Source organism: Oryza sativa, chromosome 6 (assembly GCF_034140825.1).
Source record: "Oryza sativa Japonica Group chromosome 6, ASM3414082v1".
Classification (NCBI taxonomy): domain Eukaryota; kingdom Viridiplantae; phylum Streptophyta; class Magnoliopsida; order Poales; family Poaceae; genus Oryza; species Oryza sativa.
This window is the reverse complement of record NC_089040.1, coordinates 1,344,129-1,372,126: the sequence shown is the minus strand read 5'-3', so window position 1 is coordinate 1,372,126 and position 27,998 is coordinate 1,344,129. Positions and strand designations below refer to the sequence as shown.

General features: G+C 42.7%; 3 protein-coding genes and 1 long non-coding RNA gene across 12 annotated transcripts; 2 read left to right on the top strand and 2 right to left on the bottom strand.

Moving 5' to 3' along the window:
* Positions 1-2,853: 2,853 nt before the first annotated feature.
* On the bottom strand, positions 2,854-3,835 carry LOC9268694 (uncharacterized). Its single transcript, XR_001546668.3, has 2 exons — positions 3,632-3,835; positions 2,854-3,520 (listed from the first exon to the last, which is right to left on the bottom strand). It is a non-coding gene; the product is annotated as an uncharacterized lncRNA (long non-coding RNA).
* Positions 3,836-6,629: 2,794 nt separating this feature from the next.
* Positions 6,630-27,998, top strand: LOC107276359 (uncharacterized). Of its 8 annotated transcripts, XM_066311430.1 has the most exons (15): positions 6,630-7,213; positions 7,286-7,431; positions 7,642-8,699; positions 8,778-8,831; positions 9,002-9,041; positions 25,092-25,125; positions 25,206-25,280; positions 25,355-25,495; positions 25,580-25,674; positions 25,874-25,946; positions 26,052-26,818; positions 26,896-27,067; positions 27,145-27,231; positions 27,318-27,627; positions 27,722-27,998. In XM_066311430.1, the coding sequence occupies exons 6-14, from the start codon at positions 25,099-25,101 to the stop codon at positions 27,345-27,347; spliced, it is 1,467 nt and encodes a 488-aa protein (XP_066167527.1). In that variant the 5' UTR covers positions 6,630-7,213; positions 7,286-7,431; positions 7,642-8,699; positions 8,778-8,831; positions 9,002-9,041; positions 25,092-25,098; the 3' UTR covers positions 27,348-27,627; positions 27,722-27,998. The 8 variants fall into 8 exon arrangements, with proteins under 8 accessions (XP_066167527.1, XP_066167528.1, XP_066167529.1 ...); XM_066311431.1 differs by having other exon boundaries at positions 6,630-7,431; XM_066311432.1 differs by lacking the exons at positions 6,630-7,213; positions 7,286-7,431 and having other exon boundaries at positions 7,958-8,125; positions 8,383-8,699; positions 8,769-8,831.
* LOC9270251 (uncharacterized) lies at positions 16,015-18,892 on the bottom strand. Of its 2 annotated transcripts, none has more exons than XM_015788157.3 (9): positions 18,740-18,892; positions 18,523-18,663; positions 18,344-18,438; positions 18,072-18,144; positions 17,200-17,966; positions 16,951-17,122; positions 16,787-16,873; positions 16,391-16,700; positions 16,015-16,296 (listed from the first exon to the last, which is right to left on the bottom strand). In XM_015788157.3, exons 1-8 carry the CDS (start codon positions 18,857-18,859, stop codon positions 16,671-16,673), a joined length of 1,485 nt encoding a protein of 494 aa, XP_015643643.1. In that variant the 5' UTR covers positions 18,860-18,892; the 3' UTR covers positions 16,015-16,296; positions 16,391-16,670. The 2 variants fall into 2 exon arrangements, with proteins under 2 accessions (XP_015643643.1, XP_015643646.1); XM_015788160.3 differs by having other exon boundaries at positions 16,951-17,118.
* On the top strand, positions 23,261-24,428 carry LOC136356891 (uncharacterized). Its single transcript, XM_066311435.1, has 2 exons — positions 23,261-23,912; positions 24,212-24,428. Exon 1 carries the CDS (start codon positions 23,296-23,298, stop codon positions 23,776-23,778), a length of 483 nt encoding a protein of 160 aa, XP_066167532.1. The 5' UTR covers positions 23,261-23,295; the 3' UTR covers positions 23,779-23,912; positions 24,212-24,428.

Sequence of the window (27,998 nt, the reverse complement as noted above, 5' to 3'; positions counted from 1 at the left end):
TTAGTGGATTGTAGGTTGCATTTAGAATATTTTTTCATTCGGTCTTTTTGTCTATTCGTTAACCGAGAAGATTAACCAAATTGACAATTTGGTTGCCTAGGACCGAATTTCTCGGTCTCGGTCTTTTTGGTTCGGTCTTTTTCTGCCCACTCCTAGATTTGGTTAAAACCGATTATGTAATATTTTTTGCGCGGCGGGTTGGAAAAAAATGTTTTTTTGATTTTAGTGCAGTTTTACAAGTTGTACTACCTCCGTTTTAATTTAGATGTTTTTTTTTCTTCTAACATTTGACGACTCATCTTATTTTAAAAATTAGTGTAACTTTAAAAGAAAATAAAATTATACTTATCATATTTTTGATAAATAAAAATAATATATTCATAATCTTTTGAATAGGATAAATGATCAAACGTTACAAATAAAAATTCAAAACGATGAGTATTTTGGAACGGAGGACGTATGAAGTATTATACTCCCTTCATTTCTAAATACTTGACGCCGTTGATTTTTATAAATATGTTTGACCGTTCGTGTTATTCAAAAAATATTGTGAAATATGTAAAACTATATGTATACATAAAAGTATATTTAACACGGAAACAAATGATAGGAAAAGAATTAATATTCAAAAAATATTGTGAAATATGTAAAACTATATGTATACATAGAAGTATATTTAACACTAAAATATTTTTAAACTTAGTTTCAGTGTTAAATATACTTCTATATATACATATAGTTTTACATATTTCATAATATTTTTGAATAAGACGAATTGTCAAACATGTTTAAAAATATCAATGGCATTAAACATTCAGAAACAGAGGGAGTAGTTTCTGTTTGTCTGAAAAGGGCCTAACATGTACTAACCGCTACCATTAGAGCAGGTACAATAGCAGGTGCAAACATATTTTAAGGAGATAAATAAGAAGAGAGGAGAGCAGCGGGTTACAGATTTGTAGTCAGCTATAGCACGGACTCCAAGACGCAGTGTGTGTATGACAGGTGGGACCAGATATTAATAGTGTAGTATGTAACTATTGTATAAATGAGCTATTAGATTATATATAGATAAATTGGAGTCAGTAGTTGGACTGTACTATTAAACTTGCTCTTACAAATTATTGAACGACCTCTTCCCTAAAACGCAACCCTGATTTATGTGAGCCTGTGTGTGGAGTAAGATGACAAAAAAGCTTGGCTTCAATGCATCTGCTCTTGCGTGTAGACTCAGGGGTTGTTAACTTTAATTAATGCTAAAATAAATCTTCCCAAAGGCCGTGTTTAGATCCAAAGGGGCTGCTTAGATTGTTGTCATTTCGAACCATTCTATTATTTGGCAAGTTGCTAAAATTTAGTTTTATTTGGTTTACTACCAAATATTAGTAATGCCTATAAAATTTGGCAAGATTCTAGAAACTTCTCCTCACAAAATTATGCCAATATTTAGTAAGGTAACAAGCTAAACATTACCTTTACATTTCCAACTTGCCAAAATTTTGGTATTACCAAAATTTGACTTTACCAACAATTGGTAAGGTTGATTTTGGCAAACACTGAACAGACCCCAAGTTTTTTCTTCGAACTTCTAACTTTTTGGTCACATCAAACTTTTCTACACACAAACTTTTAACTTTTCTATCATATTATTTCAATTTCAACCCCATTTAAACACACCCAAAATTTGGTAATGCCAAAATTTTGGAAAGGTTGCCAAAATTTTGATAAGGTTGTCAAATTTTGGCAAGATTTCATATGTGCTTATTAAAATTTGACAACAGACTAAATATAATTAATTTTTTTATAACTTTAAATAAAATGATAAGGTTGAAAATGGCATTGGACGAGCCCTCGTTCATCCGCTGCGGGCGTTGCAGCTAGCATTGCAGGCATGCAGTGAAGGCCTATGCGGCGTCTGCGCCAGTGCCAGTGCAGACCTCTCTCTGCCCGTCCGGTCACCGTCAATCTTTCAGGGCTGTGTTTAGTTCAGCGTAAAATTTGAATTTTAGTTGAAATTAGAGATGATGTGACTGAAAAATTATGTGTGTATAACATGTTGATGTGATGAAAAAGGACTGAAGTTTGCATCTAAACTTTATATCTAAACACAGCCCAGATTCAAAAAAGATCAAAAAAAAAAAAAAACTAATGCATGTCACTGCCCTCGTCCGGTCATTCTCGATCGTTCAGATTCAGAGAAGGAAAAAAAAAAAGAATGCACCAAGTGTGCATGCAGGAGCACGCTATCCCAGTCCCACGGCGTAGAACCAATATGCCCATCCTTTTGAGGACCCGTTAAAAACAGAGAAAGAGAAAGATAAAGCTGCTATTTTTGGCTCATGCTTATGCTTATAAGCTAAAATTTAAATTTTTAAGCTAAAATTTAAATTTTTAATCTTGAATTTGAAGTTGATTTTAGGGTTTTTTCATCGTAGTTTTTTTTCATCCTTTACTTTTTATCGCTAACAACACATATATAAAAGTTTTATTTACAAATTGTTTTCTGTTTGCAAATATGCCGTTTCGTTTATGCTTAAAATAAGCCAAACGATGGCTTCCATAGACTCTGAGAAAATTTTTCAATAGGTTAAACTTCTTGCTAACTTTCCTCTAAAATTCACTAGGATTATCTATTACAAAGAAATTTTAAAATATTAAATAGGATTCAATACTTTTCAATACTTTGTTTCAAAGGCTTTCATATAATTTTCTTTTATAGGATTAAAACCCTCTAAAAATTCTTTGTTTTTTCTCCAAATGAAAGCGGCCCTTAATGTACTCCTCCCAAATTAACCCTGTACCACACGAAATGCTGTAGTTGTCCAAAAATTCTGAGCACACTGCACACTGCTATTAACACATCAAATTTGCACCTTAATTAACTTGGCTTATATCTGCCACAATACGATTGTCGCCCCCTAGTAACACGGCGATTACCATGATACTACACTGGACGCTAAGAAGTTATTAGTAACAAATAATTACAATAAACTAGGAACCAAATATAAGGTTTTTGGTTACAAGAAATGAGACTACAACAATAATAAACATAGAGAATATCCTTCTCGAACGAGCCCTCATGACGCGAGAGGCTCAACCAGGACTTCGGTGTCGTCGAATTTCTGTTGAAGCAAACGGTGGCATCTTTCGATTTCATCTTGAAGAAGAACAAGCTGGCGATTTTTCTCCTCCACAACCTTCAAAGAATCGATAACTGCTCTGAAGGGATTATGGGGGCATCCGATGTTGTACTTTAGCAGCTCGTTGACATAGTCTCGCAAAATGTCTTCCTATATCCAAACCTTGCACGCAGAAGTGTCTTGCAAAAAAAAAAAAAAGTGAAAAACAAGCATGTTGGGAGAGGGTCAAAACATAAACAACACCGAATAAGATCTTCTGTCCACGTAAAAAAAGGAAAAAGATTCATGCTGTACTGCCTCGACATGCTGTAGTTCTGGAGCTCGTCGGCATACTCTTGCAAGATGTCTTTCCATATCTAAACCTTACATGCCGGCTTCTCCTGGAAAAATTTTAACAAAATGTGAAGGGCAAAAGAAACATGGGGGCAACAACATGAGAAACACAAAAGAAAAAAAAACTCTATCAAGGAAAATAGAGAATGCATACTAACCTTTTTTGTACACTTGAGAAATCTTCTGTTCGGATCTCAAACACGGGCGGCTGCTGGTCTCGTTCCCCACGCCGATGACCATCAGGCGAGACGCCTGGGATGAGGAAGAGCGGCTGAAGCCATTATCCGCGCCTGCTGATGCTCTCGACTGCAAATGGCTGCTCTGATTAAAGCAGTGAGAAAATGAGCAAATGGACGTGAGGAATCATTGGTGACAGAAAGAGAGTGCATGTATATGCTACTAGTATGGGGGTATTATGGTAAAATCGTCCTCTAATCCTCACAGTACCGTCAGCCTTGCTGGCTTGCTGCCCATGTTTCTTCATCCACAGAGCTACGCGCCCGTTCCGTCCTGGCCATTGTGCACGGATCGCAGCACACCATCGACGGCTCCTAATGTCGGAGCATCTGCTCCAAAGAGCCAAACGGCATCTCTCTCTCTCTCTCTCTCTCTCTCTCTCTCTCTCTCTCTCTCTCTCTCTCTATATATATATATATATATATATATATATATATATATATATATATAACAAGTGTATGTACTCCCCTTCTTGTTGGATATCCATTTGTTGATATTGGATAGTTGGGTTAAAAAGAAAATAATGGCACCGGCTAATGAGGAATGGTTGGATATTCGAATTTCTGCATGCATTTTCGGCCGGTATTCTATTTTCAAACTTTTGAATGCATGCACACCAGCCGGTGAGGATTTGCCACGTTAAAAATTTCAGATATACTACTTTCTTAGTTAGTAGAAGTATATACTCTTTTCACTAACTATTAGTATTTGTTTTATCACTATATACTCTATTTTATTTAGTAGTAGTATATACTATTTTGTTTTCAGTATATACTATTCTTTACTTAGTAACAGTATACACTATATTGTCTTGTCAATGCACAACTGCACAGATTTGGTGCACGATTGAACGAGGCCATGCATTTGGTTTCAAAATTGACAATGTACCTATCTAACTTTCCTCTTTTTTCAAATAGTAGTACCATTATTTTTTTTAGTATTGGTATATACTGTTTTTTTTACTAGCAGTATATACTATTTTTAAATTTACGGTTATACTATTTATCAGTTAGTAGTAGTATATGCTATTTTCTAAGTTAGTATAGGTATATACTGGCTATATTTAGTTGCAGTACATACTATTTTAAAAGTTCATTGCAGTATATACTATTTTTCAGTTAGTAGTAGCATATGCTGTTTTTTAAGTTAGTATCGGTATATACTAGTTTTATTTAGTAGCAGCATATGCTGTTTCAAAAGTTAACCGGTATATACTTATTTTCAGTTAGTATCGGTATATACTGCTTTTTAAGTTAGTGGTAGGTATAGGGTTGATATATAGTTATGAATCAGAACACACTGAGTATGACTGTGAACAGAAGTATATATCAATTTGCTGATTGAGATTTACAAACAACATCACTAGCCGTATACTGAATGAACAGCATCAGTACTTCTTTTCCTGATCAAAACCAGGAGAACAAGAACGAAACATAATACTCCTACATCGATTTTAAAATGATTTCTTGTTGCCTGACAACATCGATCACCTATGTGCCGTGGCTGTCGACGTCACCACCAACAGATGGGCAGCCGTGGAGCAGCAGTGATGCCATGGCATTCACTGAAATTCATGAATCGTTCGAGTCGACGCGCTGCAGTGCACATCGATATATTCTGCCATCGGCCACCATCTGCATACAAAATAAATCAGGTGCTTAATCTTTCAAGGAAATAAAACCAGAAAGGCAGTATATACTATACGTAAAAGGCAGCACGAACAAGCAGAAAAAAGGAGTTCAATTAACAGATGCATCACGTACGTACGTGTTTTTACCGGACGCCGGCGTTGATGCGTTGTCAGATTTCATCAGCTGGGACAAAACCTGTTGGATGGACACCATAGCTGAAGGGAAGAGGACGACCTTACAGGGGCTGCCGTCTCTGATGACGATTCGCTTCCAGCAAGCGACGTACGAATAGGCCATAGGTCTAGGGAAATCAATCTTCTGCCGCCTGCTGGGAACGAGGAAGTCGCCGTGCCCGTGAGTTGAAGCATGTTGTGCCTGCCGGTGAAGCGCGCCAACAGGTCGAAGGAATGCGCCGGCCGTGATGCCGCCATCTACGCTTCTCCGATGGGGTGGATCGTCTGTCAGCACGTACGCCGAATCTCCGATGAGCATGTCGCCCCTGCCGCCTGCTGGATATAACAGGAATATATATGGGAGCAGTGCTACACCGATGCCAGATCCGATCATCAAGGGATAATCAAATATTCCAGTATTTCTTTTTAGAAAATTCAAAATGGGTCTGGTGGGATCCGATAAGCAGGAACATGTGCGCGATCGATCGATGCGGTACACGGAAGTAATCAAAAAATATGTTTTAGAAGAATAAGATATATTCAAGATTAATGTAAAAAAGAGTTGTAAATTATAGAGTTATTGCATTGTTAATTACATAACCAAGTGTCTAAAATAACATTGCAACTTTTTGGTCATTCGAAATCTATCACGGTTATCTTGTTATAAAAAACATACTTTAAATATTATAGCACAACAACAAAGGAAATCCTCTTCTCCCGTATGCCACCGTCTGTAAATATACTTAGTTCTCTGCATTGGTATTCAGGCAAGTAAAAAGAAAAAAAAATCAGCAAATAGGAGTATATGACTTCCTAATTGATCAGGAAACATAAATAAGAAGTAACGATTCCTGTTATTATAGTCTATTAAAAGAAGAACGATTCCTGTTATCATATGAAACCTATTGTTTTTGCCTACAACTTTTGCCCCCAGGTACTGTATTACTGTTCTACTGTTCTCTTAACAGTTGATCGATGCCATCTGCACCGTCCAATCTAACGTGTGTCAAGGATCCAATATCTCTTCCGCTTCTACCCTCCCGTGACCGTGACCGTGACCGTGAGCAGCTCGAGATTGGTTTCTTCTCCCGCTGTCCCGCATCGATCCCTTTTCTGCTGCTTCTGTTCGCCACCACCGTGGTCAACAACACCTAGGGTTTTCTTCGCCCGCGCGCGTCGATCCCCTTTTCCCCTGCTCCTTTTCCGGTCCTCTTCGCTGCTGCCGTGCTCCACCGTGTCCTCCATCTTGGGCTCCTTGGTGTCGACCATGCGGCTGGCGAGCGGGTGCACGTTCACCACCGGCTGGATGCAACACCTCGCCGCCTCCGTCCTCCGGCGACCGCCGAGAGGCAGTGCGAGAAGGGAGGAGGAGAGCTCGCCCGAGGGGTAGGGAGGGCAAGGAGAGGAGGGGAAGATGGTTAGCTTTTCTGCATCGCCCCCTTTCATCTCTCTCGCCCTCTCCTGTGCGATGCGCCGCCGTTGCTGCCTCCTGCTCTCCTCTCTACGCCGCTGCCGTTCACCGCTCGAAGGGGATGTTGTGGATGCCGTTCACTCCTTGCTACGCCGACGCTGACGCCCGCTCGAAGGGGAGGCCGTGGGTGCCCAATCCGGCAGCCACGACCTCCTTGCTGCCAGATCTGGTCACCCGAAGTGGAGGGCAAGCGCTAGCAGTGTCGACGCCGGATGGTGTTCCCCAGCGGTGAGCTCCACAGGTGATGGCCCTGCTCACCCACGCTTCTTTTTTTACACTTTCCCTCTTTCTCTGATCCAGGGTCGTTGGCTATGTTGAGCTCATTGGTGGCGACAGTAGCAGCTCAGCAGCAATGGGAGAAGACACGCAGGAGGCCAAAGCCTTGATGATTGCCATTGTTCCCCACCTCCACCGGTGGTGACCTACCCCGCACCCTATTTACCGCCGTGCGCACTGCTGCCTCACCTCATCCTCCCCTCATCTACTCCTGCTGGTGGCTGCTGCTGCAGTTTTCTTGATGGAATTTATCAAACTCTCTCGGATACTTTCCCCTCTATCTTATTTCTTACAATCATTTATAATGATTTAGTTTTGAGGATTTAGATGGCGTGTTTACCATTTTATCTACTGACGATTCTACAATCGAACCAATGCAGGGTGTGATGATACATTAATTATACCACGCTTGAGATGGTTGTTGGCCACGTCACAAAATAAAGACCAGATGGTTAAACCTGGAATTCTTGTCTCCTCGGTGCCTTTCCTGACCTTTTGTGCATAGTATTATATTTCTCTTTCGTGTAAACTACTCCTGGGAGCTATTGTTCAATTCTTGTGTGGACCATGAAGGGAGTTTATGACTAGATTGGTACAAAAATTTGCATGCAATGTACCTTATACTTTATGCATTACTTTTACTTCATTTTCTACAGAGTGATAGGATCTAAGATTATAATCCTATTTTTTTACTCTTCTACTGAATGTCACAGTGACTTGGTATTCATTTTGCAAAGTACTATGCATATTGGTTCATAATAGGTTGCATCTTACGAAACCTGGAAAGCAATTTACCTAAAGCAAACAAGATCAGCCATGAAACACTAATGGGTTGTGCAAAATACACAACTATGCAACCACAAGGTTAGTTCTAATTTTTCCCTTTGACATTACCTTTGTCAACGCTTATTGTTATTAGGCCGTCATGAAACTAAAAACTCCTACCATGGAATTTCTTCTACATATTCCCATTTATAATCTATATATGATGCCCTTCTTTGCTATGTTGTCTTATTTTGCAAAATTTCTAGCTTTTTGTATAGGTTAGGCATGAGGTGACCATAACCATGGTTGTGGAACAATAACCATTTGAATCAAAATTGACTTCTTTTGGTGGGCAGGTGTTTGTTGGAATTAAGAGCGATGGTTGTAGGTTGAGGCTTTAGTATTCTGTTCTTAATGTCTTCGTCAATAGTTAAAATTACCTCTACATCAACCTATAGACGTCAGTAGTCCAAGCAGTTTGGATAACCCTTGTCATCAAAGCCGCCACCCGCATCTGTTCATTGCGCACCCAACCAGCCAGGTCTGCCCCTGCATCTGTTCATTGCTGTCCTGCCAGGTACTCTCGCCTGCGCTGGCCGCTCCTGGCTGGGCGCTTGCGCCGTGTGGGCTGCTTGCCAGTGTTGGTTGACAAATGTGCATTGCGAAGATTAAGGTAAGGTTGTGCCACTCGATCGTTTTTTTTTTGTTTGTTTTTGGCAATTTTAATTGTTAAGCTTGCTAGCCTGTGCAGGAGTACCACCTTCTTGCATACAAAGACGTTCACTCCTGACTTTGGGATATTATGGTAAGTGGATAAATCATGATTCTGTACGCTTAACAATGACATGGAGCACTTTATGCTTCCAAAAGTTCTCTCGATTGCTTCAGTTTTTTTGTGCCTTTATTTTTCGAGTGATGCTATTGCTTGTCATGAAGTTTTAACTGCTAATTCTTATCCTGTTTTGTATACTTCAGGTTCAAGGCTTCCAGGCTTCTAGCTGAGTGGTCCTCTTTGGTAACACTCCATCTGCCACTGCTTTATATTCTTGCATTTTCCTCAAGTAATTCATTGGGATGTATTAAATGTTGTCCATTTTTTCCTCCCTATGTATGCTCATTTTAGTTGTGTTGTTAGACAGTATTCACTGCTCTGTTCTATCCCACCAATTAGTACACCACAAAACTATTATTCAGTTAAATTGTAGAATATATTATTGTTGCGCAGGGAAAGAATTGTTTTTGACATCTCATTGAGTGTTTCTGCCGAGCTTGAGAAAAAAGAAGACCCCTGAAACAGCAATGCACAGTGTCAATAATCCTAATCCAAGGGACCAAAGGGCTAGAACTGAAATATGATCTTACCTGATTGAACAATAAGTCCTCACCTCCTGGGAGCGTGAATCCTAGACATCTGTAATACTAATGCCGGTGCGCCGCCGCCGGCACGGCTGCGAACATATCAACTCTAGCCCTAGATACGACAGAACCGCGCGGGGGGGGGGGGGGGGGGGGACGGGGGTGGCCGGCGCCCGAGGGGAGTGCCGCCTCAATCTGGTCGTTCGAGTTGTTCTAGCCTCAATCTGGCCTCAATCCGCCGGAGGGGAGTGCCGTCGGAGGGAGGGGGGAAGGAAGGAAGGAGGCGCACCTCCAGGCCGTCCGTCGTCCTCCAGGCCACCCTGCTGACTCCCGTTGACCAGGATGACTTCGGCTTTTATTATCTCTCCCTGGGACTATAGGTGTCCAAATGGGCCGGGCCGAAACGTCTGTGTCCTACACAAGGATAAATCTAGTAACTTAGAAGGATAAATCTCCCAACCTACGGAAGGATAAGTCTATGTCCTACACAAGGATAAATCTAGTAACTTAGAAGGATAAGTGGAGGTCCTGGTGAAGGATAACTCTTGTAAACTTAGAAGGATAATCTGAGTAACTAGACAAGGATAAATCTCCCAACCTAAGGAAGGATAAGTCTGTGTCCTACACAAGGATAAATCTAGTAACTTAGAAGGATAAGTGGAGGTCCTGGTGAAGGATAACTCTTGTAAACTTAGAAGGATAATCTGGGTAACTAGACAAGGATAAATCTCCCAACCTACGGAAGGATAAGTCTGTGTCCTACACAAGGATAAATCTAGTAACTTAGAAGGATAAGTGGGAGTCCTCCTGAAAGATAATCGTAGTAAATTTCCAACTATGACGAAGAAGGATAATTCGGGCCACTGCAGAAGGCTAAATCTAATAATCTACGCAAGGATAAGTCTGTGTGCTAGGAAAGGAATAAGTGGGAGTCCTACAGAAGGATAAGTTGGAGTCGTACAGAAGGATAATTTCAATGACTGCAGAAGGATAAATATAGTAATCTTCCAACTCTGTCGACGAAGGATAATTCGGGTCACTAAGGAAGGATAAATCTGCCAACCAACCCAAGGATAAGTCTGTGTCCTACAAAAGGATAAATCTAGTAACGGCACGTGGGCTGGCACGGCACGGCCCGTTTCATCAGCCGTGCCTAACGGGCCGTGCCGAAACGGGCCGTGCCGGACCCGTGCCCGTGCCGGACCGGGCCGTGCCGCCCGTTTGGCCACCTATACCTGGGACGGCGGCGCGGGGGCGAGTGCTGGTGCCCATTTTATCTGGTTGGCATAAAAGATTTATTTCCCAAATGCATTGTCAGTAAAGATGAACATGGCTGAAGAAACACGTGCAGTGTTCAGAAACAGCATCCCTCAGCCCTAGACAACAGATACTGTCAATTCCACAGTGACACATAAAGACAACTGAAGCAGGACACACAAACATGACAGACTGAACTAGTTATTATCGAGTTAATCCTGAACTAGTGCTGCCTCTAAACTCTGAACTATTTAGTCATCGAGCTACGATGATAGGCATCATATCAGTGATGATCAAACCACGGCAAAAAGCCATCGATGTCATCGAACTGGTAGAGGCAAGCCAGCTCCAGTGGATCCATGATGTTCAGAGGGATCGGAGATATCCTCAAACATTTCCTTAGCTGGGATACATGGAATACTGGGTATATGTCCGACATTCCTTCTGGTAGCTCCAGGAGGTATGCTACCGCTCCAACCTTTTTCAATACTTGATATGGTCCAATGTAACGAGGTGCCAATTTTCCTTGTATCTGAAACCTTCGAGTCCCTCGAATAGGCGAAACCTTAAGATAGACAAAGTCTCCCGGCTCAAAGCTTACTTCTCGTCTCTTCTTGTCCGCGTAGCTTTTCTGACGAGACTGGGCGGCTTTCAACTTCTCTCTGATTTCAGCTACCCTTTCTTCCGCTTCCTTTATGAATGCGGGTCCAACTAGTGCACGCTCTCCAACTTCCGACCACATCAGAGGAGTCCTGCACTTCCTCCCATAGAGGGCTTCAAATGGCGACATGCCCAAGCTTGCTTGATAACCGTTGTTGTATGAGAATTCTGCATAGGGTAAACTCTGCTCCCAGTCCTTGCCATAAGTAAGGACGCATGCTCTTAACATATCCTCCATAATCTGGTTTACTCTTTCGGTTTGGCCATCGGTTTGTGGGTGATAGGCGGAGCTGAAATCCAATTTGGTGCCCATAGCTTTATGCAAGCTCTTCCAAAACCTAGAGGTGAACTGAGTTCCTCGATCTGAAACAATTCTGCTGGGCACACCATGCAACGTTACTATGTTTTCCACATAGAGCTTGGCTAGCTTCTCTCCACCATAATTAGTTCGCACGGGTATAAAATGAGCCGATTTAGTGAGCTGATCCACAATTACCCATATGGAATCATGTCCTTTCTGCGTCCTGGGTAAGCCAACTACAAAGTCCATACCAATCTCATCCCATTTCCACACTGGGATGGGTAGAGGTTGTAATAATCCAGCTAGCTTCCGATGTTCCGCTTTAATCCTTTGACAAGTATCTCAATGAGCGACAAACTGCGCAATGTCGGCTTTCATCCCATTCCACCAATATTTCTGCTTTATATCCATATACATCTTGGTAGATCCTGGGTGGATGGAATATGCTGAGTTATGTGCTTCGTTCATGATGATCTGTCAGAAGTCTCCTTCCTTTGGTACGCATATTCTATCTTTATGCCATAGGGTATCCTTATCGTCCACTCTAAAGTCCGGTGCTTTATCTTCTCCAGTATATGTTCGGATTTTCATTAGATCCTTATCCGAACTTTGGGCTTTTCTGATATGATCCTCCAGAGTGGGTCGAACACTCAGCTTATGGCTGGAACTTTGAGGGATGATGTGCACATTCAATCGTGCCATTTCTTCCTGTAGATGGGCATCCTTAGGCTCAAAGGGCTTTTGGCTTAAGGCATCTGCTACCACATTAGCTTTACCAGGGTGGTAATGTATTTCCACATTATAATCCTTGACCAGTTCTAACCACCTCCTTTGCCTTAAGTTCAAATCTGATTGGGTGAAGATGTATTTCAGGCTCTTATGGTCCGTATAAATCTCACATTTATTGCCGATCAAGTAGTGTCTCCAAATTTTAAGTGCATGCACTACAGCTGCAAATTCCAAATCATGGGTTGGATAATTCTACTCGTGAGGCTTAAACTGTCGGGAAGCATAAGCCACTACTTTTCCATCCTGCATGAGGACGCATCCTAGTCCTTGGCGGGATGCATCACAATAAATGATGAAGTCCCGTTGAATATCGGGTAATGTCAGTACTGGGGCAGTGGTCAGTCTTCTTTTTAGTTCCTGGAAGCTTCTCTCACAAGCCTCAGTCCAAGTAAACTTCTTCTCCTTCTTGAGTAGTTCCGTCATGGGTCGGGCTATCTTAGAGAATCCTTCAATGATAAGTCTCTGTCCTACAAAAGGATAAATCTAGTAACTTAGAAGGATAAGTGGAGGTCCTGGTGAAGGATAACTCTTGTAAACATAGAAGGATAATCTGGGTAACTAGACAAGGATAAATCTCCCAACCTACGGATGGATAAGTCTGTGTCCTACACAAGGATAAATCTAGTAACTTAGAAGGATAAGTGGAGGTCCTGGTGAAGGACAACTCTTGTAAACTTAGAAGGATAATCTGGGTAACTAGACAAGGATAAATCTCCCAACCTACGGAAGGATAAGTCTGTGTCCTACAAAAGGATAAATCTAGTAACTTAGAAGGATAAGTGGAGGTCCTGGTGAAGGATAACTCTTGTAAACTTAGAAGGATAATCTAGGTAACTAGACAAGGATAAATCTCCCAACCTACGGAAGGATAAGTCTCTGTCCTACAAAAGGATAAATCTAGTAACTTAGAAGGATAAGTGGAGGTCCTGGTGAAGGATAACTCTTGTAAACTTAGAAGGATAATCTGGGTAACTAGACAAGGATAAATCTCCCAACCTACGGAAGGATAAGTCTGTGTCCTACACAAGGATAAATCTAATAACTTAGAAGGATAAGTGGAGGTCCTGGTGAAGGATAACTCTTGTAAACTTAGAAGGATAATCTGGGTAACTAGACAAGGATAAATCTCCCAACCTACGGAAGGATAAGTCTGTGTCCTACACAAGGATAAATCTAGTAACTTAGAAGGATAAGTGGAGGTCCTGGTGAAGGACAACTCTTGTAAACTTAGAAGGATAATCTGGGTAACTAGACAAGGATAAATCTCCCAACCTACGGAAGGATAAGTCTGTGTCCTACACAAGGATAAATCTAGTAACTTAGAAGGATAAGTGGAGGTCCTGGTGAAGGACAACTCTTGTAAACTTAGAAGGATAATCTGGGTAACTAGACAAGGATAAATCTCCCAACCTACGGAAGGATAAGTCTGTGTCCTACACAAGGATAAATCTAGTAACTTAGAAGGATAAGTGGAGGTCCTGGTGAAGGATAACTCTTGTAAACTTAGAAGGATAATCTGGGTAACTAGACAAGGATAAATCTCCCAACCTACGGAAGGATAAGTCTGTGTCCTACACAAGGATAAATCTAATAACTTAGAAGGATAAGTGGAGGTCCTGGTGAAGGATAACTCTTGTAAACTTAGAAGGATAATCTGGGTAACTAGACAAGGATAAATCTCCCAACCTACGGAAGGATAAGTCTGTGTCCTACACAAGGATAAATCTAGTAACTTAGAAGGATAAGTGGAGGTCCTGGTGAAGGACAACTCTTGTAAACTTAGAAGGATAATCTGGGTAACTAGACAAGGATAAATCTCCCAACCTACGGAAGGATAAGTCTGTGTCCTACAAAAGGATAAATCTAGTAACTTAGAAGGATAAGTGGAGGTCCTGGTGAAGGATAACTCTTGTAAACTTAGAAGGATAATCTGGGTAACTAGACAAGGATAAATCTCCCAACCTACGGAAGGATAAGTCTCTGTCCTACAAAAGGATAAATCTAGTAACTTAGAAGGATAAGTGGAGGTCCTGATGAAGGATAACTCTTGTAAACTTAGAAGGATAATCTGGGTAACTAGACAAGGATAAATCTCCCAACCTACGGAAGGATAAGTCTGTGTCCTACAAAAGGATAAATCTAGTAACTTAGAAGGATAAGTGGAGGTCCTGGTGAAGGATAACTCTTGTAAACTTAGAAGGATAATCTGGGTAACTAGACAAGGATAAATCTCCCAACCTACGGAAGGATAAGTCTCTGTCCTACAAAAGGATAAATCTAGTAACTTAGAAGGATAAGTGGAGGTCCTGGTGAAGGATAACTCTTGTAAACTTAGAAGGATAATCTGAGTAACTAGACAAGGATAAATCTCCCAACCTAAGGAAGGATAAGTCTGTGTCCTACACAAGGATAAATCTAGTAACTTAGAAGGATAAGTGGAGGTCCTGGTGAAGGATAACTCTTGTAAACTTAGAAGGATAATCTGGGTAACTAGACAAGGATAAATCTCCCAACCTACGGAAGGATAAATCTGTGTCCTACACAAGGATAAATCTAGTAACTTAGAAGGATAAGTGGGAGTCCTCCTGAAAGATAATCGTAGTAAATTTCCAACTATGACGAAGAAGGATAATTCGGGCCACTGCAGAAGGCTAAATCTAATAATCTACGCAAGGATAAGTCTGTGTGCTAGGAAAGGAATAAGTGGGAGTCCTACAGAAGGATAAGTTGGAGTCGTACAGAAGGATAATTTCAATGACTGCAGAAGGATAAATATAGTAATCTTCCAACTCTGTCGACGAAGGATAATTCGGGTCACTAAGGAAGGATAAATCTTCCAACCAACCCAAGGATAAGTCTGTGTCCTACAAAAGGATAAATCTAGTAACTTAGAAGGATAAGTAGAGGTCCTCGTGAAGGATAAATCTTGTAAACTTAGAAGGATAATTTGGGTAACTAGACAAGGATAAATCTCCCAACCTACGAAAGGATAAGGCTGTGTCCTACACAAGGATAAATCTGGTAAACTTAGAAGGATAAGTGGGAGTCCTCCTGAAACATAATCGTAGTGGTAGTCCCATCACCGTTCCTATTGACCAAGCGAAAGTCGGTTTTGCCTCCTGAAACATAATCGTAGTGGATTTGCCTATCTCTGAATCAGAGATGCAGATGCTGGTAGCCCGGTTGTTTAGGGTTCTGGCCATAAACTTTCTGTTATCTTTCTAAACAATTTCACGCATTTTGTAATTTTCGTATACCAAGTTTTTTCTATCTATCGTTTAATAAAACTAGCGTCTAAGCTTTTGGCGGGCTTAGAGCAAAACAGGCCAAAAAACAATGCAAAATGCTCTCAGCTCAGGTCTAGTTATCCTTGTTTGTTATCCTACATCCAACTTATCCGTCTCAAGTTATCCTTCATCCAGTTATCCTTGTCTTCAGTTATCCGCATCCAGTTATCCTTGTCTGCCGTTATCCTTCACAAGCCCCAACAGCGATGATAAGTATATAAGCCATCACAGGTCGCATAATAGAGCTCACAAGGTCAGGTAATATAAGAACCAACAGCGATGATAATAATAAGTATATAAGCCATCACAGGTCGCATAATAGAGCTCACAAGGTCAGGTAATATAAGAACCAACAGCGATGATAATAATAAGTATATAAGCCATCACAGGTTCACGGTAGTATTTACCACAAATACCAACAGTTAAATAGCTGTACACATTGTTGGCAAAAAAGACCACAGTTCACATAGCAAAATACTAAGTGCTAAGATAGAAATTCATCTAGATAGCTATTCGAGCAATGCTAAAATTCCATCAGGCACATCTGCAGTGTTTTCCTTGTGCTGGATAAGGCATGTCAAAATCCCTCGACTGTAAGATTTAATGTATTGATCCCGCATCTGCAAATTGGAAAAAAAAACAGAGACAAATGAAGTTATAGACAGTATTTTCAGAACTCCATAACAGGTTAAAAGGGAAGTTCCGTCACCGGACCTTTTCATCCCAAGTCAGCTTGTTGAGCACTCCTGCCACACCTATGAAATGTTCAAGAAAATACATGGCTGCGAACACACTGTCATTGGGCTGTACACAAGACGGAAAAAATGACAGAGATTTTTCATCAAATGACACTGTTTTGTAGTTGCAGTCTCCTAAGACTTTGTTTAATTTCTTTCCCAAATCCAAAGCGAAATTTTTAATTTCGTCGCCACCGTTGTTGCAAAGAATACCGATCTGTTTCATATTCTTCAGTTGGAAACAGACCACAATCCATTCACCAGAGAAATAAGACAGGGCAGTATATCTGCAAAAACAATGTGTATGTAACACATCTTGGTTTTTGGAAATTAACAGTTCAAAAAAAAAACATGTATTGATGCACAAACTTACAAATCGATGAGGAAACTCCACTGCTGATTTCTTTTCGTTGGATCCACCGAGTGCATCTTTAATCTTTTTCTTCATACCTCCTTTGCCCTGCACTTAGGGGAAAATTAAGTACAAGATATTCTGTTATAGTTCTTAAATTTGCTGGGAAAGCAATGTTTTTTTACCTTGTATAGTGGTGGGACAAAGATCCTGCTGTCATCAGGATACGTATTGTTCTCCAGGTATTTAATAAATAATGAGATAATATCCCCGGCACACTCAACTTTCTGGAACGACTGTTCTATTTCAGAACCAGTCATTGCGATAGCTCCGAAATTCAATATTACTTGTTCCTTACTTTTCCAATTGGAAACATGACACATCAGTATAGCAAGTTTTACAGTTATATAATCATAAAGTTTCGAGATACATACCAATCAGTGGCAAGCTCATAAACCTCTTTAACTATCGCATCATCAGGCCACTCGCGTCTAGTAGTCTTTATAGCAGTCCTGGTAGTTGCAATTCGGCACCTCTTGCCCAGTTGAATTAAGTCATTATCCAAGCTTGACCTGCTCTTCTCTTTCCTTTTCTTCTCTTTCTTCTTTCTAGAATAATAAACTATGTCTTTATCGAGGGCATGGGATGGATTTTGTTCTCTGCGTGGTGGGGATGATGGCACCCCTTTTTCACCTTCATCCACCTCGTTGCCTCCAGCCTCATCATCGCTTGTCCTTGAGCGTTCATTGTCTGTTCTTGTATCCAGGGAACTTCCCTCACTGGATCTGTTGGCCTTCCCTTGAGCTTGGGCATCGTCCAGCTTCTGGTTACCATCGCTTGTCCTCGCATGATTCGCCTGGTTGCCTGCCTCGGCATTTTCTGCTATTCCCACACTGGATCTGTCAGCCTCCTCTTGGGGTTGGGCATCTTCCAGATTCTTGTTACCATCGCTTGTCCCTGGTGAGGATGGTGGCAGAGGGCCATCATTACGCCCATCTTCATGACTCATGGGGGATACTGTCAGATTTGGGCGTGGAGGGGAATTTCGCAAATCTGAAGGGGGTGGTGACAAACATATGGTGTCGTCCAAAATGTGATATTCATCTTGAGCTATGACCTCGTCACTTACATCCTTAGGATTGTTGTTAGGATTCTCATATATGTCCTTCACAAGTTTTTTGCGATACATTAATACATCATTCTGCATTTCTTTGGGCATAAAAAAGGAACAAACATGAGTTATGAATTGTCTAGGACTTTTAAAAGTAGCCAAAACTGTTAGTTGAATAAAAGGCGTTACACTAACCTCATTGATGTCATCTATTTTCATTCTACCAAATCGTTCCATATACAGCAGCATATAGAATCCACAATCGGATCTGCAATAATCATTTGCATAGTTAAGAATTTCGATCATTGACCATTTAATGCAAGGGAACTGACAGCATCGGTTATAAGTGAAGGATAACCCAGCATAGGAAAACTTGACAACAGAATCATATGATAATTTCTAAGGTAATTTCATATGAAAATTATTAAGTGAGGAAAGATAAGCTCTAAGTGAAGATGAAGAATTACCCATTCGTTTGGCTCTTAAGGTTTGGTGTTTTAGTGCTGAATGAAGAAAAATCAATATGTCCCCCCTTCGCAAAATATTTTTCCAACGCCGATAGCTGAAAGAATGCAATAAGGTGAGCTTCCATATGCACCCTTTGTAGAACATTTTATAAGTTGAAAAGTCATCTTCTTAATCTTACCACAGTTTCCGTCGCACTTCTAGTGCCCCGTGATGGAAGGGAATCCAGTATATACCTTATTCCATTCTCAATGTCCACCACGAGCAAGTACCAATGTAAACCAGAACCATCCAAAGCTCGAACGAGGATAGGGACAAATATCTGGAAAAAAAAAAAAACTTTGTTTAATTCATGGCTTAATGCAAGAAACGAAACAGGATGGCAGAAAAGCACAAACCTGCTTCTTTTTGGCTAGGTTAGACAACTCCTTTTCCACATAGCCTCTGATTTGGGTTAAACCCAACAGTTCATTCTGGACACAATAGAAGATATGGTGAACGTTGACAATATAAAACATGTATAGACATTACATGTGCTTAAATTGATACTTACCACAGCAGATTGACTAAGGATTATTTTGTCTTTCCATTCTTCCTCCTCCCTCCATATGGAGCATTGCACGTCCACAATGAAGTTACTTATCCATCCATTCAGTTTCATGCTTTTTACAAAATCATGTTCTGCAATGGTAATGCCATTAATATCCACCGCAGCCTTATTGCCGAAATGTTTCTGTTCCCAATCGGCTTTTGACATAATGTGTTTTGAATAGAACTCATCCAAATCTTTATATCTGAAAAAAAACCAAGCCTTTATTAAGAAAACTGTGTTATAGTAAAGGGGAAAAAACCGAAAAGGATAATCCCTCACGGCATGCTTAGTCAGATCTGACCCATTCTCACTACTGCCCCACACTTCATTCTTGCCAACCCAGACCCAGCCAACATACTCTCTCTCCAATCAGTCCCCCGATATGGCAAAGCTCTGGGAGGACCTATTCCTTATCCACTGAAGAAACTAATCAAGACATGGCACTGGAGAGATGGAAGTGTGCTCGTGGGTTGAACAACAGAAATCAGAGAGGAGCCTAAAATGGTTTTGGAACTTTAAGGACCAAATATAACTGGTATTGCTCATGAGAGACTAACCTGTCTACCAAGCTTTCCATTTTCGAGGGCATCTGTGACTGAGTCTTCATGATCTTCTCATACATCTCTACAATCGACGAATGATTTTGCTTTACAGTCTTGATAGCGTCGCTGTGCAGATAACGAGGCATGTGCTCCAAAGAAGATTTAACAAAATCCTCTAATGCAGGAATGTGCGCAACCATGTCGTTCTTGGCACCACTGTCTTTCTCAGCTCTCTCACCATATCTTTTCACAACTTCCTTTCTTCTTACCGCGGGGTTGACATGCGTGCCCTTTTCTTCTTTATCCCCTTTTTCGCCTTTGTTTTTGCCAAGACGAGTGCGCTTATTTTTCTGAAAAGGAGCAGGGATAGTGTATTCAAGTGTATGTATTATATAGGAACAATGATATGTTGATTTTAGAACCAATATTCTTACATACTTTCTGCTTTCCAGACACTTTCTGCACCTTCACCTTCTCACATTCATTATAGCTTCTTGAATAACAGGTCTCTTCGGTTGTGCGAAACTGAAAATGGGGCATGGATTAAGTGTGTTTGACTGTAACATTACAGGAACAATGGCATAATGCTTAAAAATCAGATTCTTACCTTGAGGTTGTCAAACCTCTTGCCATCCTTTTGCATAGTTTCCTGCACCAAATCGGTCACCATAGATTCGCCGTAGTAACAAATTCTTGGCGTCTGAGAGACATCGCTTTCGGATTTTGACTTTAGGAAGTCCAAGTAATATAACTGTAGGCATAAGTTTACCGTTAGATAAATTTACTATTAATGATGAAAAAATAATGGTTTTAAAGATACTTACAAGAAGCACAGTCACAGGACCACTTATGTATACAGACGCGACACCACCAGGCTTGGTTGATTTGGCACCAGGCTTGGTTGATTTGGCTTGCGATTTCCACCATGATTTAACACCATCTTTTAAATGGTTGAGAAGAACCTTGCGCCAATTAATTCTTTGTATCCTTGCAAGGTTCATACCCGCTTGCATCTGGTGTAGAGTGAGATAACCATCCTTTTTTGGGAGCAGCAGTGTATGGAATGCGATGAAGAAGAAGCACTTAACTTCCAGCTCAACATCTTTGGTCTCCTTGGCTTCTTCCATCACATCACGTAAATAATCAACGCCAATCTTGCCATTCATAATAGTTTTATGTTTTCTATCCCTTTTCTTTTCATCTGCAATGGGCTCACAATCATCAACACTGTCAGGGAGCTTCAACAAATTGTGAACAGCTTTCTTGATTTCTCCTTGCTTCTTAGTGTCCTGCTCAAATTCAAGGCTCTCACCAGAACCTTCAGGAACACCAACAACATGTGCCACCACATTCTCCGTGATGGGGGGTAACTTAGATCCTTCAATCTTAATCTCAACACCTTCAGATGTTTGTTCTGTATGTGTATTGTTCATAAGAAACCTCAATATCTCTCTGTTACCAAAACCCTCTAAGGACATATACAGTAACTGCTCAAAGCCTGCTGTTATAACCACGTTCCGTGCATCTGATGACAGTTCCTGAGCTGCTAAAATGACGCTGTTCGGACTGGACCGCGTATGAATCTTGGGATCCTTCATTTCAACCTCTGCAGTAGAAGCCTCCCCCTCTTTGGTAGCATCAGCATCCCCCTCTTCAGTAGAAGCAGCCTCGTCTTCTTTGATAGCATCAACATCCCCCTCTTCAGTAGAAGCAGCCTCGCCCATATTTGCAACCTCTAAATTCACCTCCTCTCCAGATCCCTCCCTCCCAGAAGGGCCCATTGATTCTCTGCACAATCCAAGATAAATGTCAAGACAGAAAGCAATAAGGATGAACTCGTGGATAAATGCATGAATACATGGATTTGAGAAGCTCAACATAAGTCCTTGTGTTTGTGCCAGTTCCTATTCAGATGCAAGCAAGTACTGACCAGCCGCCACAGACGAAGGAACACCAGGGGAAGAATAAATAGATAAAGGATAAACAGACGCCTAGACCCTGAACCCTAAGCCCGGATAACCACAGACGAAGGATAACCAGGGGAAGGATAAATAGATAAGGATAAACAGACGCCATCCCCGATTATCCTCACATCAGACGCCTAGACCCTAAACACATCAGAAAAAGGATAAACACATTCGAAGGATGAACACAGTCGAAGGATAAACCAAATCTTGACTTACCAAAGTGATCACAGTTTCCCGTGCGCTCGGGGAAGGAGAGCCGGAGGTAATCGTGGAGGAACGTCGGGGCACGGAGCGTCGGGTGAGGATCGTCGGGTGAGGCTTCTGGCAAGAAGGTGAGGAAGCAAAGAGGTGAGGAAGCTTCGAAATTTTGGGTGGGGAACTGGCGGTTTTGTTTAAATGGAATCGGAATGGTTTTCTGTTTCGCAAAAAAAAACGACAATGTAAAAAAAACGCGTGTAAAAAAAAAGAACACTGCCGCAGCCGAGGCCCGTGCCCTCGCCGGTGGCCATCGGCCTGCTGCGCCGCCGCAGCCGCGCGTCTGGCCAGCCCGCGCCGCAGGTGCCTAGCTGGCAGCCGCGCGCCAACGCCGTAGCAGCCGCTCGCCTCGTTGCTCCCGTGCTGTGCTCTGCTCATGGCCTGACTTAGAAAGGGGGCCGGGGGAGGCAGGGAAGCCCGGCGGCGGCGGCGGGTTGCGAGGGCGGCGACGGGTTGCGGGGACGCCGGCAGCCGCAAGACATCCGGTGCTCTCGCCGGGGACGACCCGAAGCAACCCGCCTGAGCTGACCTGAGTTGAGGGAGGCCTGAGTTGAGCATTTTGCGTCCTGGGCCGCGCTTGGACTGTGCCAAAGTTGTTTGGGCTGGTCGTGCCAGTGTAATCTCAAAAAAAAAAAAACTAATACGAGTGATTGTAAATAGGTTGTAACAGTTGTGACAGGTAAAACGGAGGAGGGTAAACAGGGTGACAATCTGGTGGTTTGAGCAAATGTGAGAGAGGTAGGTGGATTTATAGCTCACGCACACTTTGGGTTTATCGTGGGAGGTCCACGATAAAAGCGCAAGCAGATGCACGCGGTGTGAGAGGTGGGTGGGGACGTCAGACTTACGGCGTAGGAAGTCATATTCCGACCTCACCCCGCTAGGCGCAATCGGTGGGACGGCTTGGTGGCAGAAGGCGGAGCTGGCCGCGAAGGACAGAGGATGGGGCGAGCCGGCAGATTCGTGACCTTGGTCCCGTGATGGCGAACTGCGGACAAACGAAGGCACGGAGCAACTTGCGTAGTGCGTGTGGACGCCTGGCTTAAGTGACGCAAAGGGCAGCGGCTGGCACTAGTGCGAGTGCGTAGGAAGTCATATTCCGACCACACCCCGCCCCCCGCGATCTTCTCGTTCTACCTTTAGGTGCTAGCGAGTCACAACTCGAGCAAGGTGATTAATCATACGACACTACGCCTGGTCGACCTTATTATTACCAACGACAAGTGACAAATAAAAGAAGTTTCCTAAAGTCAACCGCGAATATTAGAAATACTGAATATCATGAATAGAGTACTGAACTTGTGCGACACGCACAGTGCCATGCTGCTAAATTGACTCAGATAAATTTTACAAAAAATATACAATCGAGTAGTGAATTATATGTTCAGTTGCAACGTGGGCATTTAAAGAAGCAAAATTTTCGTTATTGCTAGTAACAAATAAACAAACAAAACGCATTCAAACGTGGGCGACCTTCGAGGGGCTAGCGGGCTGGCCTTTTCGCTCACGCCGGTGGGCTCCTAGGGTTCGAGAGAAAACAAAAAACTGAAAAAAAAAGGGTTCGAGCGTCTCCTCATTCCTCAGATCTGGTTCGAGCGATGTCGCATGGGGGCCCCTTCCAGCCGCGGTCGCCGCCGGCGGGGGATGACCTGTCGCCGTGGGCGGCCTTCGAGGGGTCGTCGTGGGCGGCCTTCCAGGAGGGGTCGTCGTCATCGCCAGCGTGGCACGCCTTCCAGCCGCGGTCGACGGTAGGCCCGAGCCAGGCGCCGTTCTACTTGTCACCGGGGGGGCACATACTGTCGACGCCTGCAGGGGATGACCGGTCGCCGGGGGGGTCGTCGCAGCCGCGGCGCTCTCTGGCCGACCGGTCGCCGGGGAACCGCTCCGAGCTGCGGTCGACGCCGGCAGGGTACCCGTCGCCGGGGAGGGCCTCGCAGCCGCGGCGCACTCTGGAGAACAGGCAAGGTCCCCCGCCTGTACGGTGCCACAAGCATCCATTGGACCACGAAAACGAAGTGGAGTGCAAATGCAAAACGAAGGCCGGACTATTCGTATCGTGGAAGACAATGTACTGCCTTTGACCCTAGTCACATCACAATTGTTCCTGGCTGCTAATGCACCCACCAATCCTGTATACATGGCGACTCGGCGGCAACCGGAGAGGCGGGCTCGCAAAACCAGATTGTACTCTGAGTGCCAGACCAAGAAACGCAAGGTTTTTTCTCCCTCTCCCTCACTCTGCTTTTGTGGCTGGAGGCGACGGCGAGCAAGGGCCGCCGGTGCCCCGCCGTTATACCTTGCAACAGCTGCTCCCGTCGGTGCAGTCGCCTCCGCCGCCGCATCTCGCTGCAGTACTCACCGTGTGCCAGTTTGTTGTAGTTTGTTGTAGCCACATCATGAGTACATTTTTTTTAGGGTGGGGTGGAGTACTACCAAATTTTACATCGGTATTGCCAGTGCCAAAAACCGGATTTGGAAACTTGATGGGCCTTTCTGTAAAACTCATTTTATCAGCAATGTTTTATCACTGCGGCTGGGCCGGGGCGGCACAGACTACGATGGCTGCGGCGGACTCCGGCTTGAATGGCCTGTCTCCGCCACCGAATCCGCGCCGCCTGCGCCTCCGCCTGCGCCTGTCTCCGCCTGCCTCGCGCCGCCTGCGCCTGCGCCTCCGCCTGCCTCGCGCCGCCTGCGCCGCTGCTCGCAGGTGCGTCTTATTTACTAGGGAGCACTAGTTCAGCATCCGATGGCACCAAGAAAGATAGTCGGCAGCCGGGAGGCTGCGGCGGCAGTGGCGCTAGCTCGCTCATCAGCCTCCTCCCACTGCTCAGTCGTCTGCTCCAGCACTATCGACCCCCGGCGGCGGTGGAAAACCCGCGGACATAAGGTGCCTTTTTTCTGTTCCCCTTCCTCTCCCATCTTCATGCTTCTTCCGTCGCATTTAGCCACCAGCTCATTTAGGCCTTGTTCGGCTGGGGTGGATTTATTTCGGGATCGGGATTGATTCCAAGGATAGATAGAGGCAATGACTCAGGGAAGTTTTCAGCCAGCGAAGTTTTTGCACACCATTTATCTTGCCAGAAGCAAGTCTTCCTCCCATCCCCTGCAGGTATACCGGTTTAACTTTCACTAGATCATTCCACATAGGGGAATATCTATGTCTGTCTTTGAGAAGCCATTTCTCTGAGCCATGCTGATCATTTTTGCTAGAGAGTCAGCAGCTAGATCATTCCACATAGGGGAATATCTATGTCTGTCTTTGAGAAGCCATTTCTCTGAGCCATGCTGATCATTCCACTGGTTTAACATTTATCCTTCAGATGTTCTTAGTGATCATAAACTGTATTTACCCATACCTGATGTATATTGCCTGAAACTTGTAAAAAAACTACAGGAAAACAATGGTAGCTCCAAAAATGGTAACTGTGGTAAGTATCAATTTAAGCACATGTAATGTCTATACATGTTTTATATTGTCAACGTTCACCATATCTTCTATTGTGTCCAGAATGAACTGTTGGGTTTAACCCAAATCAGAGGCTATGTGGAAAAGGAGTTGTCTAACCTAGCCAAAAAGAAGCAGGTTTGTGCTTTTCTGCCATCCTGTTTCGTTTCTTGCATTAAGCCATGAATTAAACAAAGTTTATTTTTTTCCAGATATTTGTCCCTATCCTCGTTCGAGCTTTGGATGGTTCTGGTTTACATTGGTACTTGCTCGTGGTGGACATTGAGAATGGAATAAGGTATATACTGGATTCCCTTCCATCACGGGGCACTAGAAGTGCGACGGAAACTGTGGTAAGATTAAGAAGATGACTTTTCAACTTATAAAATGTTCTACAAAGGGTGCATATGGAAGCTCACCTTATTGCATTCTTTCAGCTATCGGCGTTGGAAAAATATTTTGCGAAGGGGGGACATATTGATTTTTCTTCATTCAGCACTAAAACACCAAACCTTAAGAGCCAAACGAATGGGTAATTCTTCATCTTCACTTAGAGCTTATCTTTCCTCACTTAATAATTTTCATATGAAATTACCTTAGAAATTATCATATGATTCTGTTGTCAAGTTTTCCTATGCTGGGTTATCCTTCACTTATAACCGATGCTGTCAGTTCCCTTGCATTAAATGGTCAATGATCGAAATTCTTAACTATGCAAATGATTATTGCAGATCCGATTGTGGATTCTATATGCTGCTGTATATGGAACGATTTGGTAGAATGAAAATAGATGACATCAATGAGGTTAGTGTAACGCCTTTTATTCAACTAACAGTTTTGGCTACTTTTAAAAGTCCTAGACAATTCATAACTCATGTTTGTTCCTTTTTTATGCCCAAAGAAATGCAGAATGATGTATTAATGTATCGCAAAAAACTTGTGAAGGACATATATGAGAATCCTAACAACAATCCTAAGGATGTAAGTGACGAGGTCATAGCTCAAGATGAATATCACATTTTGGACGACACCATATGTTTGTCACCACCCCCTTCAGATTTGCGAAATTCCCCTCCACGCCCAAATCTGACAGTATCCCCCATGAGTCATGAAGATGGGCGTAATGATGGCCCTCTGCCACCATCCTCACCAGGGACAAGCGATGGTAACAAGAATCTGGAAGATGCCCAACCCCAAGAGGAGGCTGACAGATCCAGTGTGGGAATAGCAGAAAATGCCGAGGCAGGCAACCAGGCGAATCATGCGAGGACAAGCGATGGTAACCAGAAGCTGGACGATGCCCAAGCTCAAGGGAAGGCCAACAGATCCAGTGAGGGAAGTTCCCTGGATACAAGAACAGACAATGAACGCTCAAGGACAAGCGATGATGAGGCTGGAGGCAACGAGGTGGATGAAGGTGAAAAAGGGGTGCCATCATCCCCACCACGCAGAGAACAAAATCCATCCCATGCCCTCGATAAAGACATAGTTTATTATTCTAGAAAGAAGAAAGAGAAGAAAAGGAAAGAGAAGAGCAGGTCAAGCTTGGATAATGACTTAATTCAACTGGGCAAGAGGTGCCGAATTGCAACTACCAGGACTGCTATAAAGACTACTAGACGCGAGTGGCCTGATGATGCGATAGTTAAAGAGGTTTATGAGCTTGCCACTGATTGGTATGTATCTCGAAACTTTATGATTATATAACTGTAAAACTTGCTATACTGATGTGTCATGTTTCCAATTGGAAAAGTAAGGAACAAGTAATATTGAATTTCGGAGCTATCGCAATGACTGGTTCTGAAATAGAACAGTCGTTCCAGAAAGTTGAGTGTGCCGGGGATATTATCTCATTATTTATTAAATACCTGGAGAACAATACGTATCCTGATGACAGCAGGATCTTTGTCCCACCACTATACAAGGTAAAAAAACATTGCTTTCCCAGCAAATTTAAGAACTATAACAGAATATCTTGTACTTAATTTTCCCCTAAGTGCAGGGCAAAGGAGGTATGAAGAAAAAGATTAAAGATGCACTCGGTGGATCCAACGAAAAGAAATCAGCAGTGGAGTTTCCTCATCGATTTGTAAGTTTGTGCATCAATACATGTTTTTTTTTTGAACTGTTAATTTCCAAAAACCAAGATGTGTTACATACACATTGTTTTTGCAGATATACTGCCCTGTCTTATTTCTCTGGTGAATGGATTGTGGTCTGTTTCCAACTGAAGAATATGAAACAGATCGGTATTCTTTGCAACAACGGTGGCGACGAAATTAAAAATTTCGCTTTGGATTTGGGAAAGAAATTAAACAAAGTCTTAGGAGACTGCAACTACAAAACAGTGTCATTTGATGAAAAATCTCTGTCATTTTTTCCGTCTTGTGTACAGCCCAATGACAGTGTGTTCGCAGCCATGTATTTTCTTGAACATTTCATAGGTGTGGCAGGAGTGCTCAACAAGCTGACTTGGGATGAAAAGGTCCGGTGACGGAACTTCCCTTTTAACCTGTTATGGAGTTCTGAAAATACTGTCTATAACTTCATTTGTCTCTGTTTTTTTTTCCAATTTGCAGATGCGGGATCAATACATTAAATCTTACAGTCGAGGGATTTTGACATGCCTTATCCAGCACAAGGAAAACACTGCAGATGTGCCTGATGGAATTTTAGCATTGCTCGAATAGCTATCTAGATGAATTTCTATCTTAGCACTTAGTATTTTGCTATGTGAACTGTGGTCTTTTTTGCCAACAATGTGTACAGCTATTTAACTGTTGGTATTTGTGGTAAATACTACCGTGAACCTGTGATGGCTTATATACTTATTATTATCATCGCTGTTGGTTCTTA